This window comes from Zosterops lateralis (assembly GCF_965231275.1).
Source record: "Zosterops lateralis genome assembly, chromosome: 3".
Classification (NCBI taxonomy): domain Eukaryota; kingdom Metazoa; phylum Chordata; class Aves; order Passeriformes; family Zosteropidae; genus Zosterops; species Zosterops lateralis.
Genome location: NC_139764.1, coordinates 115,058 through 134,225, shown reverse-complemented (window position 1 = coordinate 134,225; position 19,168 = coordinate 115,058). Strand labels below are relative to the sequence as shown.

General features: G+C 44.6%; 1 protein-coding gene across 6 annotated transcripts in view; it reads left to right on the top strand.

The window, feature by feature from the left end:
• SLC24A3 (solute carrier family 24 member 3) overlaps positions 1–19,168 on the top strand; it is a gene marked incomplete at its 5' end in the record, with an annotated part of 115,220 nt that overhangs the window by 89,224 nt on the left and 6,828 nt on the right. For all 6 annotated transcript variants that reach the window (XM_083857525.1, XM_083857529.1, XM_083857527.1 and 3 more), the window contains 8 exons: positions 220–273; positions 1,844–1,989; positions 4,549–4,709; positions 5,260–5,530; positions 7,079–7,245; positions 8,035–8,149; positions 8,981–9,093; positions 18,607–18,672. In XM_083857525.1, the coding sequence (XP_083713651.1) occupies positions 220–273; positions 1,844–1,989; positions 4,549–4,709; positions 5,260–5,530; positions 7,079–7,245; positions 8,035–8,149; positions 8,981–9,093; positions 18,607–18,672 (1,093 nt within the window). The remainder of the gene's footprint in view (positions 1–219; positions 274–1,843; positions 1,990–4,548; positions 4,710–5,259; positions 5,531–7,078; positions 7,246–8,034; positions 8,150–8,980; positions 9,094–18,606; positions 18,673–19,168) is intronic.

Genomic DNA, 19,168 nt, shown 5'->3' with positions numbered 1-19,168 from the left:
AAAATCACAGAAGTCAAGAAAACAAAGGAGGTGTCTGTCATGCATGGATGTATGAGCCATTTCTTGATGCATCCCTTTTTTACAGAGGAATGTTAAGGCAGCCCAGGAGGGTCAAGCCTTTCTGCACGCTTGTGGCATGGCAGATGGGGGAATGGCTGAAGAGAGGCCACTGATGCCATGCCCTGCTCTGATGAGTTTATGTGTTGCTCTTGTTTTCAGGTGGGAGTCCTTAGTCTTAGTGCTGATGTACATCATCTACATCTTTATAATGAAGTAAGTCAAATGTGTTCCCAGCATATCTAAATTTTAAGGCTCCCTGCTCTCCTTGCCTCACCTAGCCCTTACAAGAAGAAGAAGAAGAAAAAGAAGAAGAAGCAGCCTCCAGTTCTGCCAGAGGAGGTTTAGTGTGGCTATTAGGGAAAATTTCTTCACCAAAAGGGTTCTCAGGTGCAGGAATAGGCTGCCCAGGCCAGTGATTGAACCATCGTCCCTGGAGGGGTTTAAAAGATGTGTAAATATGGTGCTTAGGGACATGGCTTAGCAGTGCTGAATTAACATTGGACTTGATGGTTGTGGAGGTTTTTATAACCTCAAGTATCCTGTGAATCTGTGCTTTATGGATCTTGTTCTGTGTGAACTGACCAAGGCTAATACAGCAAACCTGTGGCAGAGCAGAGACCTGGATCCATCCTCAAGTCCCACCAAATCAGTCTCTTCTGTCTTCACTTTAGCATTCCTATTCAGAAATGAGCAAGAGTGAGATTCCAGTCTGTTTTTCATGGGTGCAAAGCTCTGCAGCAGTTCTTGCTTGCCTGGAAACTCGTGATAAAACCACAGCACAGTCAGCAGTGATTTTCTGAGCATCTGGCCTGTGTGACTTCTTCCACACAAGTTCTTGCTAGTAAAACTGGTCTGTTCTGCTGTTTGGTTCCCCTCTTCCTGTCTTGTTTTCAAAAGCCAGTGGAAAGGAAACGCAGATTCAAACTGGAACATTCAACAAAATCTACCAGCTGCCATGCACACCAGTAGTCTTGTCTCTACAAGTAAGACTAGAGATTTGTTTTGAAATGATTAATAGAGTAAATATTGTGAGAGCAATTCTCAGTGAAAACAGCAAAACACTTCAGGCTGGCTGAAGGGAATACAAGTCAGAATTTATCTAATAATTCGAAATTTTGACATGGAGGATAGTTTCACTCTTGGAACAATTAACTGACCTGCAAGACAGTTGTAGTGTGTGCAATTTTATTTTTTTTTTTCTTTCTAAAAACAATGTTGTAATGTGAACAGGCTTTTCAGACCTGTTTGGATATATATGCTTGAAAGGTTGTCACCCTAGTTAGGGAGCTCTGCTGGGTGTTTATAGGGGTCTATGCTTTTGAGTGTCATGGGGAGAGCCTTGGCTCATATTTGTGTCAGCTCTTGAATGCTCCAAGAAGCAAGGATTATTCCCCATCCCTGCCAAAGCTGAGGTGAATTGTAACACATAAGGTGTTGTGTTTCTGTGTTAAGTTCTCCCAGTAAAATAATGCTTATGCTCAGGCGTGATTATGTGATAAAAAAATATACTTGGATGATAACAAGCAAAGATTACTCATGATACAGAATATTCATCACACCTAACATAAACATGCATGTCATTCAAGATCTATGGCTTCTATCTTTCCTAGCCTTCTGGGTACAGAGAGACTGTGTGATGTACAATTAGCTGGAGTTCTGAGATATTCCTTAAAACCAGAGGAGTTTTCTTCCCTCCCTTAGCTGTATTGCACAGGATACAAGGCGAGGAAAGGAAAGCTGTTAATAAGTAAAGATACATTGTGAATTTGTTTCATTTGTGCAGGTACAACTCAACCATACATCACTGCTTTGAGAGGAAGACAAAAAACTCTGCAAACATGGTGAATGGTTTAGCAAGCAACACGGAAATGGACGACACCAGCAACTGCGATGCCACAGTGGTGTTACTAAGGAAAGGTACCTGTTCCAGTAAGTCACCCTCTTGCTTGCATCATTCTGGGTGTTCTCTCCCTGCTCACAAGGTGGGAACTGCTGCTGTCTCGTAAGCCATGAAATAGGAGGGGGCAGGTGTCCCTTCTGGAACCACTCTCCAAAATGGGTGACATGGTGTGGTGATCCTGGCCACCACACCCTGTGCCACTGGAGGTGGCTGAGGTCTCCTGTGGCTGATTCTTGCTGCCTGACAACTGCTTGGCTATGAGGACTCCTTCAAGCCCAGGGGCTGCTTTTCTCAGCTGTTACAGCCATTTTAAGTCCTCCTGTGGGCACTGTTAATCTGCACTGAAGTTGCCCATTTACAGCATCTCCAGTTAAATTTAACTCCACTCCAAAGGGACATCAACTGAGCAAGAAAGAAACGCCCTTCTTAGACCAGTGTACACTTTACCCCAACTGAAGGGAGGGCAGGGATTCTGTGTGGGTCTGGGTACACTACTCTTACTGCATATGCTGGCTTTATCATGCCCAACTTTTCCATGTAAGTGGTCTTTAAGCGTATTTCACTTCGGCTGAAATCTGTTCCAGTTTGACTCTAGCCATGATTGTGTATAAAAATGGTTGTGTTTCTTCAGCATAAAGAAAATTCCCCCATCCCGTAACTCAGCAGCAGTAGTTCAAAGTCTGTATTTGCAAGGATATCATAAACTGTACTCACATTGGATTTGTTTTGTCTTTAAAACTATCAACAAGCATGTGCAGTATCTGCTTGGGATGTATAATGTACCTGTCCTCAGGAATAAACACCTCCCTTTTCCCTGAGGCACTAACTTAGACTGAAAAGAAGCTCCATCTTGTCAAAATCAGTCCTGGTCTCTGACCACTGATGGGCTGCCTCTTTTGTTTAGCTAGTCTATCAAAAAAACCCAACCAACCAACCAAAAAAGGTCTCTTTTCCTGCAAACAGGGCTTGAGAGGCATAGTCTGTATACAATAAGTAGTTAAACATGAAATGTAGTGGGGTTTATTTGCAGCAGCACATGCTTGGAGTCTGCCAGCTCTCAGTTACAGATCAGTTTTAGAGGGACAACTGTCAGCAGTGCTGTGCACCCTGATTTGGGGAAGCTGCTTTTTGGGGGATGGCTCTCTGTCACCTGGAGCTCTCCACAGCAGAACTGTGCTGGCAGTTCTGTACCAGGAAAGCTGGACTGGGAAAACTCAGTGAGCACAAACTCAGGCCTTGCATATCCAACTTTACCCAGTAGCCTCAGGGTTAGTTCTAATTGTGGGATTTGGTTTAAATGTTCCCACAATGGTTTTTGCATACTCTGCTGGTAACTTTTTATTTGGACACTTGTGGTTACTCACACTGGCCGAGGAAGGAAGACAAAAGGATTGCTTCATCTTCTTGCAGATTGTTCCTGTATTTCCTTGGCACTGGGCCATGGGAGGCCTGGGAAGGCAAGTGGTGCTGCTTTGTGTCCCAGCCAGGGGCACAGGGCCTCCAACAGCACCTGTTGCTATGGGGTCCCTGGGGGTTTCAGGCACTGTTTGTCTTCTGAGGTCTTTTCTGAAGCCTTCTCTGAACAGAGGACCAAATAATCTGAAACAGAAAGATTTCTGGTTTTGGCAGTTCTTCCAGGTGCCGTTCAACAAGTTCCAGTGTGGAAAAACTCAAAAGGAAAAGCTGTCTGGTTGGTTTTTGTTATTGGTTTGTATTTTTATTTTTTTTTTTAGTATGGTGGAGATCACATATCTACCTTATTCCATGAAAGCCTCAGTAGTGGAAAAAAGTAACATAAATGCCAAGGAGATAGTCTTCTGTAAGACTAGAAGTGATGGTTAAAAATGATAATGCCACATAACATTTGCCAGTGTTTAAACACTGGTTGAATATACATGTGCAGAAGTGTGTTGGGTAAGGCCTCAGGTTTCCCTGCTGCCAAGTCCCAGTCCTGGGACAGAATTCACAGCCCAAGGTGTCATTCAGGTGCAGGAAGGATGAACCCCAGAGGCTGTGGGCATCAGTGTTATGCCCCAATGGGAGCGTGATCCAGGGACCGACCTCTGTCTCCCTGTCCCTTTGCTCCCACGCTGTGGATTGCTCTGGGACATGCACTTGCTGCTGGGTTTGGTGGCAGTTCCCAGCTGTGAACTGCAAGCCCTGGGTGAGGAGCCTTATTTTCATTTGTGTTGGTAGCTTGCAGCAACACAGTTAGCGGTGGATGATGACAGTATCCTCACAGAAGTGCAGGTTACAATGGGCAGTAGCTCCCTTGGTGGGATAGTTGCTGTTGAGGCAGTGGTTTGCCTAAAGCAGGCCTGTGATGAACTGTGCAGAGCAGATTTAGTTCTCTGTAAGGAGCATGAGTGGTGATATCATGTTGACAATTTGTTTGAAATCAGGAATATAAGGTGTGTAGAAGGCAGAAATTAAGGACAGAAGAGGCCTATTTTGAATGATGTAGCTGAAGGAATGGTTCTTACAGAGAACTGCTGGAACCCATGGGGTTATTCTTCTTAGAGCCACATAGAACAGAGGGAGAGACTGCTGGAAGAAGGCCTCAATTTTTTTTTGTTCCTTGGCTGCAGGAAATTTCCACCGTAAAGCCTCAGTGATCATGGTTGATGAGCTGCTCTCTGCTTACCCACACCAGCTTTCATTTTCCGAGGCTGGGCTCCGGATCATGATAACCAGCCATTTCCCTCCCAAAACACGTCTCTCCATGGCCAGCCGCATGTTAATCAATGAGGTGTGTCTTTTATCTCCCCCATCTGCCCTTCCCCTTCTGAATTTGCCTTTTCCTGTAGCAGTGTTTGGCTTGAAATGCAACTCTGGTGTTTCTTCTGGATCCCTGATAGCACTCTCCCAGATTTTATCCTTCTGACACTGATGTCACTAAATCATCCCTTGCTGTCTGTCCCTGTAGAGATTTTAGCAGAGGTTGTTATGCAGTTATGTTATGTGTAGCTGTTGCTCACAGGAGGTGCCCCCTGCATAGAGCTATTTAATAATATGGTATACCCTGAGACTGCACTTAGTGTGTCACTGGTCTTGGAGTACTCCTGGAGTCTATTCCAAAGCCAATGGACCTTCTCTTGTAAAAGTTGTATATGTGAGATTTATCTAGTGGTCTGCAAGCAAGCATCATGTTGTACCTGTTGAAAATCATTCCTTTTGTTTTTAAAGAGAATTTTTAAAAAAATTCTACACATCTCTCTCTGTTCTTCCCTTTTGCTTAAAAAAAATGCACAAATTTTAAAAAGTCTTATATTTCAGCAAGATTTTGTCTTCATTCACAGAGGCAGAGGCTGATTAACAGCAGGACTTACCCCAGTGGTGAGTCAGAAGTAGCAATCAAAATACCCATCAAGCATGTGGTGGAGAATGGAACAGGCCCCAGCAACTCTGCTGAGCGCAGCGTGAACGGCACGTGGCGGGACGAGGACGTGGCTGAGGCCGGGAACAAGAATGAGAATGAGGATAACGAGAACAACGAAAATGATGAGGAAGAGGAAGAGGATGATGATGATGATGACCATGAAGGGCCATATACACCTTTTGACCTACCCGGTAAGAAGCTCCTCCTGTGTTTGCGTGGTGTTTGTTTGGATATGCTGGAAAGCATTGCGGACGCATGTAGAGGCAGAAGTGTCTCTGAGAGCTTCCATCAGCTTTCATTTTGCAGTGAGGCTCCTGGTCATGTGTAAAAAAAATGGGGAACTGGGAAGCAGTAGGAACCTCTCAGTGTGCAGGCTCCTGGGGGTGGGCACACCTCTCCTGCAGCTCCTGTGTTGGCCCTGTGCTGCTGTTGCAGTCACAGGGGAGATGCAGCAATCTCCGCAGTTGGGTTCTGCCCCTGAAACATGGCTCACCCCCTGGAGAGATGGATCTCTGCTTGTTGTGGAGAAAGCTGAGAGTGGCTGGGCTGCTGGAAGGAGCCTGAGTGAAGGTCAGATGTGTCCATGGCTAGGACATACCTTTGCTGGGAGGTGAGGTGTGCTCTTACCTTGATTGGACTAATCAGCGATAATGTGGGCAAGGCACTGGTGATGCTGATGTGGGGCAGAGACACAGCATGGTCCTGAGTGCCTCTGCTTTCCTACTGTGCACTAGGCACTGCCACAGTGCTTCTTGTTCTGTATGGAGGCCTTAGAAAGTCAGAGCAGCTGCATGACTGGTGAGGATGCACATGTGCCTCAGGCTGCTGAGCACTTACAGGATGGAAATCTCCTTCCAGCCTGGTGCCTCTTACCACATCAGGGCTCTGGTTCTGGGGTGGTCATAATGTATCCCTGTCCTGCCTTTGAGTCGCAGTTGCTGTTGCGGGCAAGATCTGCTGTGTTGCAGACATGCTGGAATACTGGAGGGACTGGTCCTGCCCTTTACAGGCAAGATTCAATTTTGGGAACTCCTGTTCAGGTCTCACTCAAACAGCATTTCTGTAGTTTGAGTGAGGAAAAGACCTGAGCCTAAAGAGAGTAGTTTAGGTGTCCTATGGACTTTCATAGTATGTGAAAGGTTGGCACGGACCTCTTGAGATCTCTGGTTCCAATCCCTGCTCAGAGCAGGCCCTTCAAGCCTCTGTCCAGTTGAGTTTTGATTATCTATAAGGATGGACATCCCACAGACTTTTGGGTACCTGTTCCAATGTTTGACCACCCCACAGTAGGAAAAAAAGAGAAGATGCACAACTTAACGTAGCATCTATTCTGATTTTCTCTTATTGGAAGTTGAGTCCATTGGCTTTTATAATTCCCTTGTGAAGGGTCTGCCTCCATCTTTTCTGTGCCCTCCATTCAGGTGATTGAAAGTAGATCAGAGCTCTTTCCTGGACTTGCATTTTTTGTGGTTTCTGTAAGAATTTGACTGAGGAGGAGGGGGAGCACATGTGGTCTGACCCTTTACTCAAACTCTCAGGGAGGCCCTTCATACTCCTGTGCCTGTCTCTGCCCTCTATCTGCCATCACATCATAATCCTCTGAACAAGGAATGTCATGTTACCATAACAGGTTGATGTGTCCCTGGTGTCTTGTTTGCACATGCTAACAAAATAATAGCATTCTGAAATACAGCTGACATGACTTGTGATTTTTTTCCCTTTGTTTTGTTATTTGGCAGCTGGCAAGATAGAAATGTTGAAGTGGGTCTTCACGTGGCCCTTGAGTTTTGTCCTGTACTTCACAGTGCCCAACTGTAACAAACCCCACTTGGAAAAATGGTTCATGGTCACCTTTGCTTCTTCTACTCTGTGGATTGCAGCTTTTTCTTACATGATGGTGTGGATGGTACGTACCCACTAACCCAGAAACCACTGCTTGGGAGAAGCAGCAGGAGGGGGTTTGTCAGTCTAGAGAAATGCATAGGAGGTTCTACACACCTGAATTTTCAGGTGAGAAACCTTAGGTTTGCTTCTATTTCTATTGGACCTGTCCACGCTCAGAGAAGAAAATTAGGGGCCAGTAGCCATGGCCTTTGAACTTGATTTAGGGCTGTCAAAAGAAAGTCCAGATTCTTTACCTTGGGCAACAATTACAGCTGCCACAGTCAAATGTCTCCCAGTCCTGCAGGGTAGTGTGAGGAGTGCTGAGTGACAATCTGGCCACAATAACTTTTCAATTCTGTTGGAGCAAGCAAGCTCATGAGACATGGAGTTGTGAATGATACCTCTTTGAACTCAGCATTAACAATACCATGACATTCAGTCAAATTCCAGCAGAACTAGAACCATAGCGTGGTTTTGTGTCTGCTTAGCTACTATTTGTATATAATAATGTTTACAAACTTAATCCACGATCAAGAGACAGTTACCCAGGGCAGTGAGCAACCATATAGTCTCTTTTCCAGGTTAGTATCAGGAAAACTGTGGATGAAATGTATGGAACAAGTAACCTGAGAGGGTACACTGCAGGTGAGTGCTATGAATATACCAAAAAAGCCTGTCGCTGCCTCTATTTAAAGGAAATGTTGAGTGTTGAGTTTGCACTGCTGTCTCACAGCATCTTGCAGATTTGGGCCAAGTTAGTCTCGGGTCTTAATTCTTGTAAACAGCTTGACAGTTTGTTTCCACTCCTTAGGTGACAATCATTGGGTACACGCTGGGAATTCCAGATGTGATCATGGGCATCACTTTCTTGGCAGCAGGAACCAGTGTGCCAGACTGCATGGCAAGCCTTATCGTGGCCAGGCAAGGTAGGTCATCACAGGGATGGCATCCTCCTGTGGAAGTGTGTCCTGACATTCTCCTCTTCCTCAGGTAGCACAGATGTTTCCTCAACAGGAGAATATACAGAGCTCTTTTCATGAGCCTGGAATTTAAAACAAAAACAAAGAAGGAAATAAATTGTGCTGCTATTGCAAACAGCAGTGTGGAACAAGTTTTGTCAGTATTGTCAACTTCAAGCCTTCCTCAATAATCACAGTAGTTTTCTTATTTTGAATATCAGTGGTATAGAACTATTTAATGGCATAAGAATCTTTCAGGTCATTTCCAGCTTTTCTTCACAGTCATAAGGACTGGATGATACTACTGTTTTTAAGGAAAGCAGCTCCCCCATACTTGTGGCCCCAGTAACAGCTGTGTTAGGAGGAAAGGCAAGTAGCCGGTACTGCTTTTGGGGGCAAAACCAGTGGCTCATCATTGAAATAAGAAGCTGCTGAACTGACAACTGGAAGACCTTTTGCAGTCAGTCCTGTACAGAAACTCATGTGTCATGGTCATAGTAAAGCGTCAAAAACTCCCCTGAACATGGCACCAGAGGGCTGGCAGGTTACAGCCAGCACAGTGGGTCCCCTCAGCAGCAGAGGATTAGTGGAGGGGAATTCTCAGATGACCCTGGAAGGGGAGCAGGCTGCCCCTTGAAGCCTACTGGCCTTGTATGATGTGGGTGGCAAAGAGAAGGGAGAGAATGAGGGGCATCTTCCATAAATCTTAATCAGTGGAAATTGCCTGGATTGCCTCAGATTAAAGCAGCAAGACTTTTCTGAGACATGTCTGAGTGTATGTGGTTTCCATTCCTGCAGGTATGGGAGACATGGCTGTGTCCAACTCAATTGGAAGCAATGTTTTTGATATTTTAATTGGTCTAGGCCTTCCATGGGCTTTGCAGACCCTAGCAGTGAATTACGGATCATATGTAAGTCCTACATTTGTTCACTTTATTTGTTTGTTTATTTATTTGTTTGTTTATTTATTTATAATAAGCTGGATCTAGCTAGGAAAAAATAAAAAAGTCAAAAATTCTTTAGATTTTATTTGAAAAAACAGGTAATTTTTTTCTATTGCCATATGGGAGGAGTAGAAATTGTCACTGGACATTACCCATCCTCTTGAGGACTAGTACTTCCATTTCTTCCTTGAAGACAGAAGTCTGTGCTGAAATAAACTAACTTATTGGAGTGCACTGGATTTTCATACTCTTGAATATATTCCAATATATATATTCAAGAGATATATATACAGGTCCATAATGACCCTGTCCAATTCCAAGAAATTCCAAGTCCAATGACCCTGTTTTTTAATAAGGCAGAGGGGATGAACACACAGGTGAAATATAAAATATAGATGAGATCTGTAGGGCTTTTGCTAAGAAAAATTCTGGCATTACTAAACTGTTAGCACACTGGAAAGTGAAGGAAACTGTTAAATGATTGCATGTTTCAGAGCATGACCATCAGCAGGAAACTCTGCAGAGCTTTCCTGTTTAAGACAAAATGATCCAACACCAATGAACTTATCCTTTACTTCCCAAGTGAAAAAAGAGCCAAGCCCTTCCCTAGAGTTGCCGCAAGGTTCCTTCTGAGAAGGAAAAGCAGGAGATGCCACAGAGTTTTAGAGGGAAGTTGATGTGGCTATTGCTGCTGCTACCTGGGCATCACTTAGACAGCAGTTTAGGGCAGAGGGAAGACTGTTTAATACAGTCACTGAGTGAGTGCAAAGTTAAAAGGCAGGAGAATGACAGAACAGTTGAGCTTGGCAAGTACCTATGGAGGTTGTCTAGTCCCCAGCCTTCTACTCAAAGCTGGGTCGGTTAGAGCAGAATGCTTAAGACATTTATCTGTTGGGTCTTGAGTACCTCCAAGGGTGGAGTCTGCACATCCAGGCTCGGCAGCCTCCTTTGTTATTTGATCACTCTAACAGTCAAAAGCATTCTTCTATTATTTTGGGATTTCTGTAATTAAAATTGTGTGGTTCCTCTTGTCCTTTCAATGGATATTACTCAGAAGAGTCCAACTGCGCCTTCTCTGTCATCTTCCATCAGGTATTTATGTACATTGCTAAGATCTCTCTGAATCTACTCTTCTCTAGGCTGAACAGTCACAGTTCCTTCAGCCTCTCTGTGTATGTCAGATGCTGCCATCCCTTAAATCTTCCTTGTGGTCCTTCACTGGACTTGCTCTGAGAAGTCCATATCTTCCTTGTATTGAGGGGCCCAAAACTGGACTAAGCACTCCAGATGTGAGCAGAGAAGGATCATCTTCCTCTCCCTGCTGGCAACACTTCTTCTGATGTAGCCCTGGATGCTTGCTGTTGGTGCTCCATGCCACAGGGTGCATTGTTGACTTTAGCTTTGTGTCCACCACAATCAGGTCTTTCTCAGCCAAGCTGCTTTCCAGCTGGTCAGCCCCATGCTAATATGTGGAGTTATTCCTTCCCAAGTGCAGGGCTTTTTATTTCTCTTTGTGGATGTTAATGAGTTTGCTGCCTACACATTTTTCCAGCCTGTCCAACTCCTGTATGGCAGCACAGCCCTCCAGAGCATCAGCCACCTTCCCTGGTTTTGTATGGGCTGTGAACTTGTTGAGGCTGCTCTCTCCCCATCATCCAGGTCATTAAAAAAGACACTAAGCAGTCCTGACCCCTGGGGTAAGGCCAGAGTGACTGGTCCCCAGCTGGGCTTGGAAGCACAGTGTTTCATCTGGCTATCAGGCCATTCTATTGTCCACTTATCTAGGCTGTTCTCTCCTCTGTTTGTCCCTGAGGATGTTTAAGAGAATGCCAGAAGCCTTGCTAAAGTCAACATAAACAATGTCTGTTGTGCTCCCCTCACCCAGCAAGTCCCCCTCCTCACACAAGGCTGTCAGACAGGGTCGATGGGATTTCCTCTCTATAAATTAAAGTCTTGCCCTTTGTGTATTTAGAAGTGGTTCCCAGAATCATGTGTTCCATCATTTTCCCAGGGATCAGGGTCAGGCTGACCAGCCTTTAGTTCCTCAAATCTTCCCTCTTCTTGAATATAGGAGTGCCACAAAGAAGCACTGCTGTAGGAATAAAATCCTGTTCTTTAATGAGCAATTTATCTGTAGTTCACCTCTATATTTTTGTGAAAAAGGATGAAAGCAAGTGGCTGAACAGAAGCCAGCTTTCATGGAGGCGTAACAGTATCGCTACTGTTTTGCACCCCCAAAATGTCCATTGTACACTGTGATCACATGGTTGGGAAAGGGAGTCTTGGAAATAGCCCCACAATTAGCAAAAAAGAATTTCCTCAGTTTTCACTTGCTGTTCCTGGATTTCTTTCCAAATCCTTGGGTAATTTGACTTCAAAACAAAGCAAACCCCCTTTCACCACCTTGTTATTAGTAATTAGTTTTTGAAGTATTACTAAGTTGCCAGCAAAGGTTGGAATTAGCTGAGTCAGGTGTACTTTGGTGACAATACCTAGAGCTCCAAGATGCTGGTTGTCATTCCAGGGCTGTGGCCATCTTCCCTGGAACCCAGGTCACAGGGGGTGGTAGATGTGCAGCTCCAGTTCCTGAGGTCTGTCAGGCTGAGCCTTGGGCTGCTTGCCTGAGCAGTCCCTGCTAACTGCACTGGGGCTTGAGGGCTCAGACCAGCCTGGTTGTCCACTGTGAGTCAGAAGTACTACATGATTTCTGAGCTAATAGTACAGGATTGAGTACTTTGGTGTTTGGCAGGACCCAAATATATCTCTGTAGTGTCTCCTCCAACAGGGGAACTCCTCAAAGCAGTCTTGATGCCCCTGACTTGCATGCAGAGGCCGGGAAAGATGTGTAGAAGACAAAAAGGGCTCACCTTGATTGTGGTAACTTTGGCATGGTGATCCAAATCCGTGATTTCCTCCTTAGAATGTTCAATGTTAACTGGACTGTGGCAAAGTTAAGCTCCTGCTGAAAATAAACACATTTTAATAAACAAGCTGTAATAACTTCTGTGAAAGCTATGTTTTTAAAGGTAAACTTTAATGCAGAAGAGCCTCCTAGAAGCCCCCTTCAGCCCTTCTTTTCTGGGATTCTAAACACTCAAGACTTTCTCTGGAGTGTGTTATATCTCTAATACTGTATCTCATAGATCCATAAAATCTGTACATGTGTATATTATTCCAGACTGCCTGCCTCAGGATCCCCTGTGAACAGGTTTTGCTCCCTGTTAATCCTGGTGTAGAGTTCTGCCATGTTACTATGCAGAAAAGGAGAAGATTGGCTCCTTCTTGATGCTGTGTGTGCATGTGTGTGGGACAGCCTAGTGCCCTGTGATCATGGGTATTCTGTGCTTTCTCAGTCATTTGGTGAAGTGGCTTCACCTGGAACTGGGACTTGTTTTAACAAGCTCACTCCATGGGATAGTGTCTGAGGGGGGAAAAGGCAACTTTGTGATCTAACAGAATGAGTCAGGAAAAGAGCGGGAGGGGGACCTGTCAGAGAGACAGATGTGCTTGCTGGAGTCACAGTAGGTGAGTGGGAAAACTGGGAATGAGCTGTGAATCTCTGGAGACACGTCTTGGTGCTGGGTTGCTAGATCGCATTTTGATGGAATGCCTCTCTTCTGGACTGCCCCTTCCCCAGCCCCATTCTCAGTGGATGCTTCAGCTTAGTATTTATTTTAATCTTCCTTGTTACAAGAAGGGAAAGGAAAACCATCTCACGATTCTCAGGCTCCATCTTGAAAGTATCTGTCACCTGGTTTAGAGAAGGAGATTTTCCTTCTGTGTTCCTGCTTTACATGGAAACATTTTCCCCTAGGATGTGGTTATACTGTAAGTGCCTCACCCTTTGCTTTCAGCTCAGGTGTCAGATCCAGAATTCCTGGCTTGGACCAAGCCACTGACCCTTTTCCCATCATAAGGCAGATCTATTCAAGATTAAACTTTCCACATCAGATCCCTTGGCATTTTTGCAATGCCAAATCTTTAACACAACCATATGTTTATTATTTTAAGGGTCCTTGTTTCTGAACACTCTTTAATGTCCAGGTACTAACTCTGCCTTCTCTGTGCTTCCCACTGGAGTTTCCATCACCGCTGCTCACCTGGCCACCCTACTGCAGCAGCTGTGGCCTTCTGTTATGTACACAGCTAATCTGTCAGGCCAGCAGGGCTTTTAGGGGAAAAGCAGCATCCCTCTGGACCTTGAGAGTCCTTTGACAGAGTTCACTTTCTCCTCTCTTCCAGCATCAAGTCCTGGACATGTTGCTGACTCTCTAATACAGTAAGCATCCTTCCCCAGTGCACCTGGCATATGCAGAGTGGAGGAATGTTTGCTCCGTATCTTCTATCCACTTCCTTCTCTCTGGAATATTTTTTTGCATGTACGCCAGACATCATCCAGCAGTATTTCAGAGAACAGGAATTTTGGCCTAAGGATAAAGAGCCTGGTTTATTTGCTCACGTCAGCATTTGAGAGTTGTAGTCATGTCAGTCCAGTTTGCTCATCTGTCTCATAACTTCAGCCAGTTTCAGCAGAATTTGACAGTACATTAGAGGTCTGAGAGACCTGACATTCCTTCCACACAAACAAGCAGCTTGAGACAGCAGGAATAATCCCAGTGCAATCATATTTAGGCATCACAGAATCCAGAGGGAAGCAAATGCTTGCAAAGCATGCATGGAGATGGGAAGCATCACTGCTTTGCTCCTTGCTGACCAGTTGATTTTCACTGGTTTAGTTCCAAGGCAGTAGGGTGAATGGTACGTTAGGACAAAGCTGGCTCCCTGGCTTCGTGGCAGAGAGATTATTGGGATGATTATACTGTAGTAGAGCAAAAGTGTGCCTGCCAAGCCTCCTAGCATTGCAGGAGTCATACTTCCTGCATCTCCTGCATGATACCCTGAGTGGCTATGTGCAGCACTCCAGGTATGTACCCTCTGCAAAGTGAATTTTGTGATACAGAGCAAAACAGGAACACTTTCTTAGGAGTCTAAAAACAGGTTTAAGAAGGAAATTCCATTTAAACATGCAAGAATGCATTAATGTTTGAAGTTCGAGTTTGCTGAGACTGCTGTCTCCTGGCAAGACCTTGGGAATGCAGGATTTAGACTGAATTTCCACTGCCAGACAGAGACACTGGAGGATAAGGATACCCAGACATACAGAAGATCTGCAGCTTTTTCAGCTGAGGGACTGGAAACAAAGCATAGCCCTTGTGAAATTCCTTGGTGGGGTAATTTCTGCCATATTTGGGCCCTGAAGCAAAACCAGTGTGAGTTTTGGCAATAGCTCCTTGTTTTCCCTTAAGCAACTGCCAGAAAAGAACTTAAGAATAGAACAACTTTTATTTCCATTGTTTTTCCTCTGCTGTTTAGCTTCAGCCTTGGTTGCCACAGCAGCATGGGAATTGCTGGAGTTGGTGGCAGCCACTTTGCATTTGCCACACAAGCAGCAGGGAGGTGGCCCCCCTCAAACTCTGACAGAGGAGACTGTGAATGTGCAAACCTTCCTTGCATGGTCAGCCAGAACAGCGTTCTTCTGTCTTGCTTCAGCCCCTCTATACAAGCCAGTCATCAAAGGGGAGTTTGGGAATACTGATCTTTCCTCCTTGCAGTATGAGGGAGTCCTTATTCTGCAGACAGTTTTTTCTTGGGGAAGAGGCATTTCCTATTCTTAAATGAGCGGGGGACTGGGCTTTTCCTTTTGCAATTAAGACAACTCCAGCTGAGACTCCTTCTCTGGTCTTTGCCCAAATCTGAAATTATCTCCTGCCTTACTGTGAGTTTTGAATGTTTTGCTGCCCTTGTTTTCCCTGAACTTGCACATTTTCACATATCCCAAGGAAATTTATTCCATTGCCTCTTGCAGGAAATGCCATTTTTCCCATGAGAGGGCTGCTTAACTGATTTCTGCTGTAATTTGACAGATTGAGGACACATTTTTCTTAAGCTTTTGTTTCAAAATTCAGAGTCTTCTGGGCTTCTCTGCTCATAGTTAAAAGTCATGATAAGAAATGGGGTAAGCTGATGATTACCAGAGGAGTGGAATCAGTTTAATCTGTATTTTCAGAGCCGTAGACTGATGGAAAATTTGTGAAACAGCAGTAGGTAATCCAAAGTCAAATTCAGGAAAAGAAAGGGTTTGTTAGGAAACTCATTTGGCTGAACTAAATACACATCACAGCTGGAATTTCTGGAAGAAAAGGTTTGAGTAAAAAAGTGTTGCTGGTGAGCTCAAAGAACTGGAAAAGGTGTGAAAAATTCCAGATGCTTCTGCTGAGGCTCAGGACATGATATATGCTTGGCACCTCCTGGCCATGGAGCAGGCAGAAAAGGGGCAGAAAAGGACAAAAACCACATGTGAAAAGGGCTATAAAACAAATGAGAAGCAAACAGGAAACAAGAGAAGGACACTTGGAACAAGTGTACATTGATGTAAGCCTGTTCCCAAAGCACACTTGCCCTGGGATGACTGGGAGATGGATTCCATAGATGGGTGCCTGGTGTAATTCCAAATGAATTGAACTTATTGAACTAGCAGTGCTGTGGGGTTACCGTGTGCACACCAACATTCCCGTGGATTTGGCTTGCAGGGAGCACTGCAGGACTTGGGCAGGGGCCTGCATGAGGCATAGCTCGCCTGGCACAAATGGCCAGGCTCACCTCAGCAGCCTCTGGCACATGGAGAGAGTGAAAGGATCCTTCAGGTAAACAAGGAAGTTCAGTGAGGGGAGCAAGGCATGCATGAACTGTGGGGAATCTGCCTTGTTTGGATTTCACTCTCTCAAAATCACTCAGCAGTGTTGTATGAAACCCACCCATGTTTCTGTAGGGTCACTTTCTGAAGTAGACAGATGCTTGTTAAAATATGTGGCAGGGCTGCCAGGAACATTCTTGTTATTTAGGTTAATTAATAGCTCTCTGCTTTGCCCAGCAGTGGGAGCTGGGCTAGATACCAGGCCAACCAGATGGATGCTTAAACCCAAGCTGAGAACTGTTAACCTGGAGTGAATCTCCAGTGTTTTGGTGCAGTAACCCTGTGAGAGGAACTTGGTGCTCACACTGCAGAAGGGGTTGCCATGTTTGCTTGGCCCACATAGGAACAGCAAAATGTATGTGGCTCTTACGTTGGTAAAGCTGCTGTAAATAATTAGCATACATTTTCTGCTTTTGAATTATCCCTAATAGCATATTTTATTTCCCTGAATGACCTCTAAGGAAGAGCCTTGCAGATAGTCTGAAGAAAGCAGCCCCAAACACCTCTCTCTTTCAAAGCACTGTCCTGAGCAAATTAGACACACAGGCCTTTGGAATGCTCTGCTGTTTTATGGAGGATGAAGTTGTAACTGAGAAGCAACATCTGTAAATTCAGACATTTTCCATTAGGACTAAAATAATTCCATCTCCTTCATTTGCTTCCTTTTCCTGTAGATTCCTTTCCAATTGATACATTTTATACTGACAGTTTTTACAGATATTGGCACTGGTCAAACAAATTTCCTGACCAAAATCCAGACAGGAATTTATTGTAAAATAGTATCTCTTTCCTAGCCAGCTGATATTCATTTGGGATAGCAGGGAAGGCAGCTTTAAATGTGTATTTTAGTTTTTGTACACAGAGTTAGTGTAGGGCTTTTTTTCACTTTATAATAATGGAAATGCAGGTTAGCTGTTACGTGTGGGCCATTCTGATGGGTGGAAGCAAGAGAGGAGGAGTGAATGCACAGCAATGACTGAAGCAGAGCGAGCTGATCCGTCTCTGAAGTTTATATTAGCAGTGGGATCATGACATCTTCCATTATGCAGACAGTCCCAAAATCAGTCTTCATGCCCTGAAGCAATCCAAATCCTCCATTTCTTTGAGCAGTCTGATGAAAATATTGTATTTAACCTGTAGTAGCCATAGGAATGTGATGGTCCTGCTGTCCATCCATACTCTTACAGCACATTCATCCTAAAGAAATTCTCCAGCACCTTTCAGACAAAATTATCGTCATGGCTGTAGCCTTTTTTTATGGTGTCAGCAATCAGTAGGGAAAGAAGGAAAACGTGCTGTTTGTGTGACCTGGTATTTTAACATGTGTGAAGGGAACAGCAAAGCTCGGGCAGCACGGATTGCCTTAGATCCTGGATGTGCGGAGTGCAGGGCAGGCTCAGAGTTTCCAAGTGTCAGGATTGATCATCCTTTCTGACTCTAAAGGCTGACTCCCCCCTCAGTCGTCCCTGGGGAATGAACCTAAATCATTACTCTGGATTTAGGAGCAAAGTGGGGTGAAAAGGATTTCCTAGCTGTGGTGCAAAATGATACAAATATATCAGCATTCCTGAATTCTTAAAATTGTAGTGCTGCTTGTCACATTAGTAATACCCACTTCACTTGCAAATTGGATTCTTTATAATCTAACTAGAAGGATGGGAGCACTGAGACGCCAACCTTCCCTAGAAGGATGTCCCCTCCACACAGTAGCTCCTGAAGAGTGCCTTTAGAGACTCCACTGAGTGGTCCTGTGATGATGCTGCAGGTGATGCTGTTTGAGGTCATATAAAAATGCTCAAAAGGATAATGATTAAGTTCCCCAAGAGAAGGATGGGAAGCCAAGAAGAAGTGTGGTCTTAGCCGAGGAGCGGGATTGGAGAGATGGCTTTACTCCCTGTAGCCTTCCTTTGTAACATTAGGTTTATGTCTCACAAAAATCATGTTTTAAAAAGTATTTGGGCCTTAAAGATGCAGGTGAGTTCTTTAGGTTAGACTCAAAGCCTCTAAAAGTGGCCATTTAATGGCTTCCCAGCTTTGTAGACCTGTATCTCGGTTCTTCTCTTGGACAGTGACTGTAACTGGGGTTCTACCATGGAAACAAGCTGCACCAGAGCCTGTGATGAGCCTGGTACACAGCCCTGCAGGCAGTAAGTTATCTCCTTGTCTGATCTGCCTCAGTGCTAAATCAGGTCCAGCCTGTGTTAGTGTGCCATGATGCATTGGTCCAGACAATTTTTCAGCACCTGAGGCTCTTGTTTTGAGATTACTGACTGGTTCCCTTCACCAAGAGGAGTAAGAGTAGGGAAGAAATAAGGGGAGAGCAGGGAAGAAGTCAGGCACTTGTGCATGTCCTTGTTTATTATCCCCCACTGTGAAGCATTAATTGGTGACTGAATGCAAAATTTCCTTTCCCCTGTTTGTTCTTACAAGACTCATATAAGAGATAGAAGATGTCATGATATAATAGTACAAGGAATGGCAAAGCTCCCGTGGAAATATAACACTGTGAAATGCTGTCAAGTCCTAAGGATGGTCCTCTAATAACAGTCTTTCTTTGGCAAAATAGGGAGTAGGCAAAGTTATCTGCGATGTAATGGTCTGACTTGGCATTTACCACTTGCAAGCCACTGTTTAGCACCTCAGCAGTTTAGGATTATGGAAATATAAGCAGAGAGGAATATTGTTTGAAATTGTGATATGGTTTGATAAACTTCCTTCTTTTACAGATTCGGTTGAACAGCAGAGGACTTATCTATTCTGTTGGTCTCCTGCTGGCATCAGTTTTTGTCACAGTATGTATATAGTCTTTTGTTCTTCTTTTCCAAAAGAGGGATTTTTACAGACATTTTCTACACCTGCTCCTTTCTCACCTCCAGCTGAAATAGTGGTTGCAAAGTCTGTTGTTATGGGATGGGGTGCTCCCTGCAGTTGAAAGCTTCCTAAGGCCTTGATCTGGCTCTTTGCAGGAGCTATCACTCCCACGGGATGGCACTCCTGCCTGTGTGTTTTCCATGGGAGGAGCCTGGGAGAGTCATTAGTGATCATTTTATATTTCTATGCTAGAGCTGAAGCAGGTCCCTTGATGCACGACGAGATCTATTGTCTGGTGAGACAAGCAGACAAAATGCTGAGCAGGTTGCTTGGCCCTCTCTAGGATCCTTCTGAAATACAATGCAGTCCAGAAAAAACAGTGCCTGACAATGTTTCTGTTGAAATCAGTACTTGGTGTTCCCTGACCTTTCCCAGAAATGATAGAAGAGGAATGATGAGGAATCTCGAGACTGGGGG